General features: G+C 43.2%; 1 protein-coding gene across 4 annotated transcripts in view; it reads left to right on the top strand.

Annotated features, from left to right (window-relative positions):
- The window catches only part of rptor (regulatory associated protein of MTOR, complex 1), a 126,564-nt gene that overhangs the window by 90,496 nt on the left and 21,406 nt on the right, over positions 1 to 14,662 (top strand). For all 4 annotated transcript variants that reach the window (XM_084006434.1, XM_084006432.1, XM_084006433.1 and 1 more), the window contains exons 21-25: positions 1,283 to 1,438; positions 6,042 to 6,160; positions 10,260 to 10,363; positions 10,620 to 10,797; positions 10,905 to 11,015. In XM_084006434.1, the coding sequence (XP_083862560.1) occupies positions 1,283 to 1,438; positions 6,042 to 6,160; positions 10,260 to 10,363; positions 10,620 to 10,797; positions 10,905 to 11,015 (668 nt within the window). The remainder of the gene's footprint in view (positions 1 to 1,282; positions 1,439 to 6,041; positions 6,161 to 10,259; positions 10,364 to 10,619; positions 10,798 to 10,904; positions 11,016 to 14,662) is intronic.

Raw genomic sequence — 14,662 nt, 5'->3', positions numbered from 1 at the left:
CGCTGTTTTTTTGTGCACTTGCACTTCCATTCCCCCTTGCTGGCTTGATATGGTCCTTAATATGGCAAAATATGGTGTGTTGGGTCCAGAATTGATCCTATCTGACTGAACAGAGGCATTGGTTTTCAAGCACAGTGCAATTATCTCTGCTTCACAAACACACTTTAACTGTGAGGAAAATGAAGAGATAATTTCATGTTATTTGTTTGCATGATGTGGTGGCATCACCAGTGTTCACTTAAAACATGAAAAACGATTTCGTTCATAATTCCTATATGAAATTCTAATGTTATGGTGGGTGACCTTTAAGATTTGGCATTTACTGGTGATGACAGCAAACGGGGTTTAATACTACATGTCCCAGAACACTGGGGGCAACAAAACAAACCGCTGTCCTTTTATGATAGAAGTCAGTCAGGAATCGACCTTTCTCCATATTATTCTGTGAGCAACCATGATCTGATTTCATGCAGCATGCGACACAAGCCTAGGGAACGGTGAAAGTAGTCGTTTATGTTGTTCAGCTCACAGTTCACAGCTCCTTCTTGTTCCAATACTTCCTGCAATATTTCAAAAACGATCCGCTGTCAAAATGTGTTGTTTTATAGCGACAGCGTGTCAAGGTCACTGACAAGCCCGTTGCATTTCCCTGTACATGAAATGTACAGATTGTGTTAACACTAACTTATTCCAGCAGTTTCCTTTCCATGCAAATAAATGAATACTGCAATACCTTCAGTGGGTCAAAGGCTCCATCACCATTTTGTTACTGTTAATCTCCTGCTGACAGCGTTTCTAATTCACATATCCTGAGTGCTTATTCCAATGTGCAGCGGCGTTTATCATCAGTGAGCACAGAGCGGAGCGTATTTCCACCTTCTACCAATCTCTATTTCTACCTTTCAGCCTGCATCACGTTGGAGGATGCATGGCGTTTGGCTTTGTAAGAGTCAAGAGCAACGTTTGGGTGATAAGGAGAGTTACAGCGGGGGTGACTTGGCCTGACAGCTGAAATTAAGTTATGAGCCAGTTCTCGTGTCGGCATGCAGCCTCAACACGGACTGCTTAGACACTGTTAAATGTTGATTTGGATATTATTTTTTTATAACAATAGTAAACTTTATTTACACAGCACTTCAACAGCAGCTAAAGTGCTTTCTAGACTAAATAAGAGCCTCATCTCCTTTCTCTTCAACTTGCATTACATTTATAATGCTTGTAAGTTCTTTGCTGATCGAATCTGAGGGTTTGTGTGTGTGTGTGTGTGTGTTTCTTCCTTCAGGTGGACCAGCAGCCTTCTCTCCTGGGAACCTGAGCACCAGCAGCAGCGCCAGCAGCACCCTGGGGAGCCCCGACAACGACGAGTACATCCTCTCCTTCGAGACGATCGACAAGATGAGACGGGTGTCCTCCTATTCTTCACTCAACTCCCTTATAGGTCAGTTAATAAAAGATTATTTTCTGATTGATCCAAAGCACAAAGTCCTCCCGACAGCCCTGCAGGAAGGTGCCATGTTGCCGGATATTGAATGAGTGTGTGTTTAGCTCACCATTGCACTCGGTCACAGCAACATACAGGAGCAGGGGCAACACTGGAGCACATGCACATACTAACACACAGGATGTAACAAGCCGTTCTAATCAGTCAAACACTGTTTTATATCTGCCACTTCTAGAGGGAGAGGGATTACTTTTCTATCACTCTAAACATTGTTTAGTTTTTTATAAATTGTGAATATTATACATTTAAGCCCACTGCCATTTTCAGCTTGTGTTTTGGAATTGACTATACACATGTTATATTCATCACATACTGGTGGCAGCCTCCGTGAGTTGCCCCATTGGATCATTATAGCAGGCTGCAGACTGTAGCTGCGACAGTGTTGCACGGTTCCACACACTTGAAACTGCCATCCCATGAGATCGGGGAGGGGAGAGAGAAAACGTTGGGAAATATATGACCAGGAGAACGTGATGGCACTGGAGGAAGGACCTTAGCTTGCCCCTAGAGATGGCAAGATCCCCAAAGCAAGGAGATCGCTCCCAGTCCTAGAATAGAACAAGTGTAAAAAAGCTTTTCAGATGTGTAAAGGACAGTGGAGAGGAGGAGCCGTTAGACTTTGTGAGCCATCTGAGGCCATTTAAGTGCTTTTCCTCGTACACTGAACTTGAACCCGCTCACTTACCCCTGTTCTCCGGTGATTGGCGGGCTCCACCATGCGTCCTGACAGCCAGTTTGTGTGCGAGTAGAAAAACCATTAACTTACACCCAACCCTTCGGAAAAGGGGGAAAGTGAAACGGGGGGTTCCCTTCCTCCCGCCCCCTCTCCCCCCTCCGCCCCCATTGCCGCATTTAAAGTTACAACACCCGTGTAATTTCCCAGCCGTCCTGTCACACGCAGTGTGTGATTTTCTGCCCGGTCGGATGCAAAATGAGTCCAAATGGAAAATCAAATGGAAAAGTAAATTGAACTCTGGAGAACGGTGAATTTGACTCAGCATGAAAGTAGGTTCAGAACTATAATACAATATCCTTCTCTTTTTTTTTTTTTTTTTTTCTCTGACTTGCTCCTTAAATGAATGCCACATTATTCAATCTTTGAGAAACTGGACCAATTTCCTTAAATTCAACACAACTGCTGCGTGAATCTGCATAGTTGCACACACACTCTTTGTTTTATACTCTCTCTCACACACAGACAAAGTAAAGATAAAGGGGATCAACTATTTATTTATGGGAGGATACACCAGGACATTTTATAAAATGCGATTTAGCAAATAATCCAGATTGAATCAAACCCAAACTACAATTCTGCCTCGTTTAGGATTCATTGTTTTAAGGTGCAGGTACTACGGGAAGCTTGGGAGTTAATGTTTGATAAGAAAAAACCAACAATGAGAACAGCTTGGCACCGCGCTTGCTCTAATTACCCTTCTTGTCTGACAAATTTAGCACTCGATGTCGGGTTAGACCTTTTTCCAGTTGGTGGTGGGCTCTTAATGCTGGCACGAGGTCCCCGTGGAAACAGGTTGAGACATATTGGCCCCTCGCACACGAAGCTGTGCCCCCGCCACGGCTGAGAAGAATCCCAGCCTCCCAGCGCGCCTGTTAGTAACTCCCTCCTCGCAGTGTGCTGCATGTATAAACAAGCCGAGCAGATGAACGGACGCTGCTGGCGTTATTCAGGAGCGTAAAGAAATCGCTGGAATACATACTTGAATGCAAGATGAGTGTCGGGTTCCACATTTTGTTGGGCGTTTAGATTTCCGTTGTCACTACATTTCATTTCACTTATCTAACTCGCCCGAGACCTTCTTGTCATTTTGACTTCTTCTTCTTTTTTTTTTTGCTGTTTCGTGTGCTCTCATTTGCTCTCATTTATCTCTCGTTGTGTTTGAAGTGTTCTCCACAAGACCCCCCAGGGCTTTGTTTTTCATCTCGCCTGAAAAATGTATGAACTTGTGTCTCATTTCTTGGAAATACAGTGGAATACGTTCTCAGTTTTATCACATTGATGTTTTAACACCGCAAACAAACGGAAGCAAATGTCGAGAGATAAAATGCCCACTGTATTATCGCCTCTAAAAGAAATTGAAACCATAAATGCTGAATGCAGCAGCTGCGGGGCACCGTTTCTTTTTCTGCTACCTTTGTACTGTGTTCCCCTCCTTCGTCCTCTTCTTGTTATACATATTTTTGTACACGTTTTTAACCAAATTGTGTTCCTATCTATCTTGTAGATGTTGAGATATTTTACTGGATTAACATTTTGACCAGCTGATGGTGGTTGGAGCAAAAAAAAGTAGTCCCATTGCTTTTTATTCATTCATCCATTCATTTTCTTGAGGATGCACTTTTCCACAATCTGAGGTTCACTTGGCTGGCGGTGTGACAGCCCCGCACTTTTATCATTGCAAAGTCATAGTTTGATGTATTGGGCCGTTCTGTTTGGTCTCCCAGCCAAGTGAAGTCTCTCTCTATACCGATGCAATCGAGCCTAAACACTTCACTTTGTATTCTTTCTCCCCGAATGAGTGAAAAAGTTTATTGGTCAGCCAGCCCGTCCTGTAGAGTGCTGAGAAAGAGCAAAATAAAACCTGTGTATTGACTTACACTGAGTACATTTCCCTCCTTTATATAGTGGACAGGCCAGCGCCTTGTAAAGGGCTTTGGAGTGGCATATAGCTCCATTAAGCATCCAAATGAATGCCGTGCTTCACATTTCCTGCTTTACATTTCGCCCCGTCCAGATGTGATTTGGTGCTCACATCTTGCCATGACACGTATTTAAAATATGCCTTACAGAGGAATTTCTTCTTTGCTTTCAACTATTCTGATGCATTTTTTATGCCTCAAACATTAACAGCTCCAAAAACCGCTATGCGGTGTTAAAAGTATTTTATGTCATCTGCCAAAATTGAGGAGGCCATAAAAAAAAAAAAAAATGATGCAGTGGTTCATTTAGCCAATAATTAACATCTTTACTACTGTACATCCATTTCCACTGTGAGCTAGTCTCGTGTCAAGTCGGGACAAGTCACTGGTGCAGCGTTCCAGCCAGTGAGTAATGCCAGCTGTCACATTCCCTCATGTGGACTGTGTAGAGGCATAGCAAGGGTAATTTGTGTGCACTCATAATGCAGCGTGACAGTTAAATGGGAAAGGAACCATATTTCACATTTATCAACTGGCTGTTTACTGCAGCAGGTAGCACGCTGGCTAGCCATCGCTAATCATATCCTGCCCACAGGCTACAGCCTAATCACCTCTTCAACTCCATCACTCCCTTCATCTTCCTTTTCCTTCCTCTCTTGGTTTCCTGTTTTTCCCCCTTCTTTGTCGTCTTTCTCCATCTCTTTTTGCCTTTCTGCCCCATCTTTGTTGAATATATGGTATCCCTCCCTGGTCCCTTTTTCCCCTCCACGTTTGCTCCTTCTGGCTCCTCTGCTCATCACCTTTTTCCAGATTTCTCCTTAGGCTTCTTGTATCTTTCTGCTCCTTTGTCTCCTGTCTTTGAAGCTTAGGACCATTGAACCCTCTTGGTACTCTCTGGAGAGGAGCTATAAGAGACCCAAGCTTCAGTGATTCCTACTCCTCCATAGCACCCAAAGGAGTTCTCCACTCGAGGACTCGACCTGTCTACCTCATAGAAAAGTGAGGACAGGGAAGCAGGGAGATGATGAAAGGAAATGAAATGAGTGGTCATCCTCACAGGTGAAACTCACAGGACCACCTGCATGGTAAGATGTGAGTAGGAGAAGGAAAGAGGGGAGGAAACAGAAATGAGGGGGAGAAATGAGAAATGGCAGCACTTTTACCGCTCAGAGTCCCTCTGGCTGAGGGAGAAGAGAACGGCGACAGATTGAAGCTGACAGACAAAGGGGGCAAAGCAGGAAAAAAAGCACAGCAGCGGGGAAGGAGGCGCACTGCAGAGACGACGTGGAAAAGAAAGTAAAAACCACAAATTAGGGAGGGTGCGCAGGAAAGGAGGAGCGTGTTGCTCGCACTAAGAGATGGCAGGAGAAGTCACAGGTTAGTTAAAAATCACAAGTTGGGAGAGCGATAAATAAACTGAGGAGTGAAATCGAGAAAATCGTCACCTCTGATGAGCAAAACCACCTGACGATGGGAAAGACTTGTTCATGTGTATTCATGATAAAGGTGACAGAGTTCCAGTGGATGAGGAGAGCCAGCTGTTTGGAGCATGACGCAAATGAGATGATGTGCGGTTAGCTCGGACGGGAGAGGGTCACACCAGCGTCACGTGTATGGGCCGGTGTAATCACGAGGGCTGCCCCTCAAAATGTACATAGTTTAATCTGATTGGTCGAGTTTTTTTAATTTATTGTTCATCGATCACCCTCTGCTTCATCGTCATCCATCTGATGCTCTGAAACTGATCCCACGTGCCTCCATCAGCTGATTTTTAGAGGACTGTACATAAACTCAAAATATGTCTCGCACTCTGATTGTACTACGGAACAGAATTTATCTGCAGAAAAATTCAAATATGTGTTCTTGCTTTGTGCGTCCTCTCCAGGTGTGTCCTTCAACAGTGTTTACACTCAGATCTGGAGAGTGCTGCTCCACCTCGCTGCAGACCCTTTCCCTGAAGTGTCGGATCTGGCCATGAAGGTCCTCAACAGCATAGCATACAAGGTGGGTTTTGTTTTCCCCTTTGCAGCTCCACTAGAACGCATGTCTCCATCATACTTTAATGTTCAAGCCTTAGCTTACTGTTACGAGTGTTGTCGGGGTATAAATATCGAGAACCTGAGATTTAAAGACTGCCGTTCTCACCATCCGTCATTCTATCAGCATTTCTTTTACAGTGTAACAAGATGGGGGTGTAATAATTGACTTCCTGCCTTTTTATCTCCATGTCAGTCCTTTTTGCCACATGGTTATGCGGTGAAAAAGATCTTTCCATCGCACACGCCCCGCCCACCCACTGGCATTTTCTTTCTCCAAAAGGCCATTACTTGTGTGCAAATGCAATTAAGAGCCAACGACTCCCTCAGGCTTGGCAGAGCGGAGCGCAGCAAAGAGACTGCCGTAACTTAAGGAGCCATAATAACCACTATGGTCCACCACCCGTCCTCGCCCTCAGGCTGAATGTCTTGCGTTTCCTACCACCAACACCAATTGTCCCCTCAGTTACCTTCTGGAGAGCAGTAGCTCTCTCTGCAGTGAGGCTCCCCGCTGGACTGCAATAAAGAACAACAGGACTTGATTTACAATGTAACACATTGGAGTTCCCTTAAACGAGCTAACGCTGTGCTGTCCACGTGGAGCCACAACACACTTCTTTACTGGTCATTTGGACCTGCACACCTGAAGTCAATGGAGCAAAAAGTAATGTCATAATTATTACATTTTCTAGTCTGACTGCCAAAATCTGGACACCAATGTATTTTCAGCAATTCTATAATTCGAGGGAGAAGACTGAAACAGAGAAAGACCTGCCCCAGACCTTCTGCATCATCTTCAGGGTCTGTTAATAGGAAAGGTTGTAGGTTTTAGGCTCGAGACGGGATGCAAATAAAACGTTAACAATAAAGAGTTAGACCTTCTACCTGAAAGACATTCAATGAAGAAGTGTGACTTGAATTTAATTTGACGGGACTCGTCTCCTTTGACTTGAGATTTGGATTTAATTAAACACGTCTTGATTGGCCCGACATGTGGCTTATCTTAATTGACTTGAGATCTCATTTTCATTCTTATTGTTTGACTTGAGATTTGACTTGTCTCCTTGCCCTTTTCTTTTTTTATTTACCTGAGGCTTGACTATGACTTCTCTCTGTTGACTTGAGATTGACTCTGACTTGTCTCGATTAATTTGACTTGGATTTGTACTGATTTATCTGAGACTTTACTGGAATTAGTTTAGGAGATTTCTCTTTGTGAGATCACACTCACATTGGTGATCATAGCAGCAAAGTTGCTGATACTCCACGTGTCACTAATGTCCTTCAAGTCATACATGAAAACAGTGATGAGGGATTGAAGCTCTACCTGTCTTCTCTGGGCACGTGTAAAAAAAAAGAAAAAAAAAGAATGACAATTAACAAAAGCCTTACCTTCTGAAGTTATCATAGAAGGAGCCCACATGAATGGTTTCTTCCAGATCAATCAGCAGAGACCGCTTCATCAGAGAACATCCATCCCAAATATGCGAGTGCTAACGTTAGCAGGGAATCCAGTGCTTTTAATTAGGTTTTAAATGTCAAATGCTATTGATTTGAAACAAAGTGAACAAGGTCAGCAGCTAATTAAATTTGACTTGCGATTCAGATGATTAAAGCATTAAATGCTTTTTTAACAACCCCCTCTTGCTGCATGATGCTGTGGTTAAAGCCTTCGGTCTATTACAGTCACGTGTGCCCGATTTTTTTTTTGTCTGGTAATGTTACAGGAGAAAAGATGGTTTATTACCTTTTTTTTATTTAATTGTTTCCACTTGACAAGGAGGTGCAGTTAAATAGAACATTAACGAAAGTCCTTAAATATTTGATTGCACCTTGGGATGGTTCCACTCTCCTGTCTACTTTATTTCCCCATAATTTGTTGATTCGACAAGAAAATGGGTCGACATGACGGGAGATTATGATTTGAAACGCCTGATTCATCTTAATTCCCTCAGCTGACGCAGCAGATATCTGATTTCACATACTTACCCCATGTGGATCAGCTCCATCAGTCCACCGCCTCTGCCTTGACCAATCCCATCTCACCTTCACCACTTCCATGGCATCATCATACATCACGCCACTGTTCCCTTGAATAATTGAACAGGAACATACAGAGGCTTTTTCTAAGCCGCCGTTGGCTTTCACGCCTGCGTCCTTCCAGAGCCTTCGCTAATGGCGTGGTCTGTGTACACGCACTCATTTCTTACTCATTCGTTGACTCTCTTTCCAGTTAACGACTGAGGAAGCAGGTAAACACGTGGGAGCAAGCTGTTTCCAAGCGTAGAACACACACACACACACACATCCTGGAAAGCTTGTCAGCAGATAAGACGCGTGGCTTCCTGCGTTAGCATGGTGTTTGTTTACCACATGTTGATGATCTGCAAATGTTAATGTATAATCCATGAGCGTGTTGCATAATTGAGTTGTTTTAACTGATGAGCTTGCAACTTCACATTCATACCGGCATCTGTTAAAAGGTATATAGTATGTTCTCTTTCCTTAAAGGGGCGCTGGGAAACCCCCTCTCATCTGTAGTCCTATGTATTAATCTAGATTGTTTTGGTGTGAGAATATAAATATATACATATAGTCATATCACCACACAGCAGTAAGCATGCATCTATGCTCGCTACCGCTAACTCGCCTAGCACCACTGAGTTAGCTCATGTTACAGCTCAGCCCAGGACGCCATTCAGGTTTACATCTCACGCCGTAGTTCAGTAGAAAGAAAATAGTTCCTATCAAACTGCTCACAATTACGTCTGTGGATTAACCTTGAGTAACCAGGTCACGAGACATCACATTTGAGGTTTTCAAATTTGCTTTCTAGGTGTTTTGATCACCACAAGCTATTAAATAAAGGGAAACAAAGACAGGCTACTCACATGAAAACAATCCTGTTTGATTAATAGCACTACAAGTAAAAAGTGAAATGTGTATTTGTCCCTTTAAGGCTAGAAATGCATCATTGGTCAAATGTGGTGACTTGCAACTCTTTAACAAAATACAAGGTTTTTAATGGAAGCACACTGACTGTTGAGGGAATAAACCGAGTGACCTTTTAATGCAGAACAGGATGAATTCCACCATTCCACCTTGTGTGTTGTTTGTATTTTTTTAAAGATCCTTTTTTTTGTTTGAGCTTTTACTAGTGTACAGCTGCACTTTGCAGCAACCTCTTTCTGACTCTCAATATGAGCTGCGGGAGGATTAATGCTGCAGTGTGGAGCTCGGTTTTGCCACATAAATGTCTAGTTTCTGTGCAAGGCGTCCGCCGTGCACCGCCGCCGCCTTGAAAGACGAGCTGCTACCAAATCATCTTTCTGTCAAAGAAAATCAGCATATCCTGAAGTTGTTTATCTGCTTTTCTTCCCATCGTATTGATCTCGTGCTTGAGTAGAAAAGGTACTTAGATTAGTTACTGAGCTATTTCCATAATAACCATGTCAGGCCGTTTTACTGCAGTTTTTTTTTCTTAGTTTTTTCCATTTCCAATTGCCTCTTAATGAAGCGCTAACAGCTAACCCGAGGACTGCAGTGGATTGAATATGCGAAGACTTTGCATTAAAAACTTTCGCCCCCCCTCCCTCGAAGCCTTTTAGAAACACAAACAAAAGATACCTGCCGCAATTTTCCTAATTAGCATAGAAATAAAATCAAAGCTAGTAAAAATGTGTTTGCCTGTTTTAACTAGATTTACGTTGCACACTTTTCTCTCCACCTGGCTCGCGTAAACAACGACTCTGCTATTCATCAGTGATGCTTTGCCTCTGTTGTCTTTATTAAGTTTGCCCCCTCCCTCGTGAGCAGCCATTAGACAACTCACAATGAAGAGGTTATATTACCTGCTCCGCCTGATGGGATAAAGTTCTGGAAATTCAGGCAAACTTTGTAAGGTGCTGCACTTTTCTCACACTGATACAGTGAGAAGAGCGTCCCGATTTAGGTGTCGCTTCTAATCATCTAATCCTGTCCTCTCCTCCCTTTTTAATCTCTGACTTTTCCAGTGGGATGCCTTGATTAATCTATGGAGAATTGACCCAAAGTTTCTTTGTTGGCAGGCGACAATGAACGCTCGGCCACAGAGGATCCTGGACTCCGGGTCTCTCACCCAGTCGGCCCCAGCAAGCCCCACCAGCAAGGGCACGCACATCCACCAGGCCGGGTGAGGGATCTCTCCTTCAGGGTTTCTTTAAATTTTACCCTTTTGGATGTTCCACGCTTTACAGATTGTAAATCAAATCTGTGATTTGTTATTTGTCGTAAATTTCATAAAATTAAAGTAAATAATACCAAATTCTGTATATAAAATAAATGTAGTATCATATTTTCTTTACCCCGTGGACACTAAGAGAAGCGTATAGTGTGTACGTCCTGCCACTTACTGTCCTGTCCTCATGTTGATGTCTCTGTTGGTCCAGTGGGTCTCCTCCCATGCCCAGCACCAGCAGCTCCAGTCTGACCAACGAGGTGCCCAAACCCCCTGCCAGAGAGCAGCCGGCCCCACGACCTCCCTACACCCCCACGTTGGGAGGACAGGCGCCCCACTCACACCAGTTCCCCCGCACTCGTAAGATGTTTGACAAGGGACCCGAGCAGGTAGAGGAACACCCTACTGTCTGAGTTTTTAACCTCATAAAAGTTGAAGTTAGTGGTGGTTGTTTTGGTTTCGTTTGAGTGGCTGATATGTCCGTTTGTGTGTCCAGGCAGCGGAGGATGGTGACGAGCCCGGCGGTCACAGGAACTACATCAGCGCCGCCCTCCAGACGGGCCTGTGTGATTGGAGCGCCAAGTATTTCGCCCAACCTGTCATGAAGGTAGCCTCATCATCTCTTTTCCTATGAAACTCTGTTTGTGGAGTTCTTATGACTCCATGTCGGTAACGGTGTCATGTTTCCGTGGCAGGAATCACCATTTGAAATCTTGAGTTGTCCATAATTCAATATTTCAAATGCTGATTACCAGAGGTGGGGAGAGTAGCCAAAAACTGTACTGAAGTACTAATACTGCCAAATAAGTATATGTCAAAGTATTCATTAAAAAAACTACTTTGGAGTACAAAAGTATGTACTTGCTCAGTGTCTAAAATGGTGTGGGGAAACACCAGCCAGGCTTTCATCCTCTTCTGCAGTAAATTCAGCTGTACTGCTTGGGGGCGGGGTCATGTGGAGGCATGGCTGCAGTGGGATAACAGACCAGCTAGCCCTGCTTTGCTCTGAGGAGATGAGCTTTTACATAATAAATATAATAAGTGGTATGAATGTATCCCATATGCTGCATTAAATCTACTCTGGCAAGTACAATTTACTCAGAAAGGTAAATATTACGTGCTTATTATGACAATTTCATATTAATGAGGCGAACTATAAGGTTCGAGGTTATGCGTCACGCGAGGCTTCGAAGGCTTAAAGCAACATGTTGAGTTATTGCTTTAATAAAATCCCTTTTTACACATTATTCAATAAATAATCTTATCTTTGTTTAATAATAATTCAAAAACAACATGTTCTTATTCTTCCTCCGCCAAGCAAACGAGTTCTTGAACAGCAGCTTAGTGTGGTTGCTAAGCAACACAAAAGTACTGTGACAGGTAATTTCAGTTTTCACATAAATATTTATGTGAAGCGGTGTCATAGGTGCTCTTTTGTCATTTTACAATGGCTTCAGGAGTGGCTGCGCCACCTGAGGACACGCACCGTGTTAAAGAACATATTTTCCAAAGGACCAATCACAGTGTGAGATGGTACCTGCTGCTTGTACAAGGTGGCTTCGCTGAATAATTGAGCTCTCTGAGGTCCGCGACTTTACAACCTCATAAGTGAAATTGAAGGTGAAAAGGAGTGCTTTTTTTTTTTACCTTGCACAGTAGTCGGTGCCAGGTTTTGCTATTTGAAATCAAGCTTCTGCCCATTTAAACGACCTTGACTGGTCTAATAAATGGTGTCAGCACACAAAAAGGAGGGAATTATTTTTAAAAAGAGGCAACCGTGAGGGTCAAATAGTCCTAGAAGAAGAAAATAGAAAGGTTTGGGTGTGGCGGAAGGAAAATAAGTTTGAAAAGCATGAGAAATTCATGTGTGCATGAGAGACAAAGTGATACAGAACGGGAGTGAAGAGAAAAGTAAACTTTCGTAATATTAAATATTTACAACACAAAGACATTTGGGGCCAGAAGCGAAGTGAAGGAGGATAGAGTGCACACAAAAAAGGAAGGAGGGGGATAGAGGTGCTGAAAGTGAGGTAAAACTGTGTCTGAAGAGCGTGGAAATGATGAAAGGAAGAGTGGCTACAAAAGACGATAAAAAGCAGAGAGGTGATTGGGTGGGAAGAGTGAGTGAAGGAGCAGGCGGGAGAGGAGGAGAGGGGCTTTGCAGTAGCACGAATCAGAACGCTGCGTTGGCAAAATTTTGAGTGCTGCCATAAAACTCTGCTCTATTACAAAGCTGTGTGTGTGTGTGTGTGTGTGTGTGTGTGTGTGTGTGTGTGTGTGTGTGTGTGTGTGTGTGTGTGTGTGTGTGTGTGTGTGTGTGTGTGTGTGTGTGTGTGTGTGAGAGAGAGAGACAGTGAGAGAGAGGGTATGCCTCAAAGTCTGCACACAGGTTATCATATCACTGTGTCAGCAGCATGAAAGCTGTGTGTGTGTGTGTGTGTGTGCGTGCGTGTGTGTGTGTGTGTGTGTGTGTGTGTGTGTGTGTGTGTGTGTGTGTGTGTGTGTGTGTGTGGAGCAAGGTCAGTGAAGACTCGTCACACGAGAGTGAGATAGCGTGTTTAAGATGGAGAAAAAGAGATCAATGTCCAGGGCTTTATTATTTGTAGTGAGAGAGTAAGAGCTGTGGTTACAAACATGGTTGACCAGAAGAATGTGGAAACCCGTATCCATGGAAACGTACCGGGACAGATGTGAGCAACAACCAGGCCAGAGCCTGTCCTCACAAACAACATAGTTCTTTACTAACCTGCTGCGCCAGTAGAGGGGATCGGATTGAAAAAGAATCGAGGTATATAATGCTAATTCCATAAAGTTTGGAGTCTGTTATCGCTGCAACCATTAGCGTTAGCTACAAATTAGATGTTCCACAATCACATTGGTGTAATATTTGAGTGTCCACACTTTTGGTACGGAGAGACAAAAATAATTCTGATTTGGCCAGGATACATTTTTTAAGTTTTTTTTTTTTTCATTTGAAAACAAGATTTTAGGGGATAAATATTATTGTAATACTCATTTTGTCCACAAGAGGCTGAAGTGCAACTGGCCTGAAAGAACGCAGTCATATGTAAAACATAGGGTAGCCTATTGCAATGATAAAATAAAATGTTATAATAAAAATAAAAATAGCTTCTTTTCTTTTTTTTACCTGTCAAAACTTCTTTTCACATATGGAGAAAAAAAGTACCCTTTTTCAGCTGACATTAAGTTATAAACACAGGAGAGAAAGCAATTTAGCTCAGACTTAGAAAATGAATCACCAGATTTTTTTATTTCTCACTTGCCTCTCAGGGCTTCCTCATTGGGCCATATAGTGTCCCAGGGATTCTGCTGTATATCCAGAACAGCACTCTCTGGCGCTCTGTGGAGAATGATATGCTAGAGTCCCTCTCTTTTTCAACCTCAGGTTCTCATTAAATGTTACAATGGCAGCTGTACCACAACCCTGGGAACCACAGTTACCTCCTCACAGCTCAGCCAGGAACCATAAATAGAAACACTGTCTGTGATAAACATATAAATCTGACCACACACTGTACTGTACATGCAACATCTCGTATACAAATATATGTATTAACATCTACACTCAGATGTTCGAATGTGTGTTGCGTTTCCTTGAAATGAGGATATTACAGGAGTATCGATTGCACACAGTAGTAGTGTAGTCAGATGACACTGTAGCTTCTTGTGTGTCAAGCTGTTTAGCATTCAGTGGGCGTGGGAGGCCTCGCTGTCGAAATGTGCTTAACAAGCACACACTGGCAACCACACACACACTATTCCAGGTTTGCTCTGTTTATAACTCTGTGGTTTATTTAGTCTTCTATCAAATATGCATCCTTATGGCAAAAGAACTGTCAGGTTTTTCATTTACGATTTTAATATCTTTAAACTGAATCCTACACATTCATATTGAACGTCATTAAGGAGGAAAATAAAGCTGGGACTAAATCTGCGGGGGCCATTTTGTTTCAAAGTTAATACTCTTCGCGTTGTCCCTCTGCTCAGCAGATGTGATTGCATTAAGTGAATGGATGACTTGAGTCATTATCTGCGTAGCAGCATGAGCTTTACTTTACACAGTAGTGAAGGAGCAAGCGAAGCTATCAGGCCTGTAATGTGATGAGACGTGTTGATAAACTTTGTATTATCGATGAGCCGGCTGGTGCAGAAAACAAAGAGAACATGCTGTGAGCTCAGACGGGGGGCCAAGCCCTGAAGGAGTAGTCCAACACTTTGTTTGTTGTAGCACTC

This window comes from Eutrigla gurnardus, assembly GCF_963514095.1.
Source record: "Eutrigla gurnardus genome assembly, chromosome: 3".
Taxonomy (NCBI): Eukaryota; Metazoa; Chordata; class Actinopteri; order Perciformes; family Triglidae; genus Eutrigla; species Eutrigla gurnardus.
Note: the sequence above shows the minus strand (reverse complement) of the source record. Positions and strands in the feature narration are given on the sequence as shown.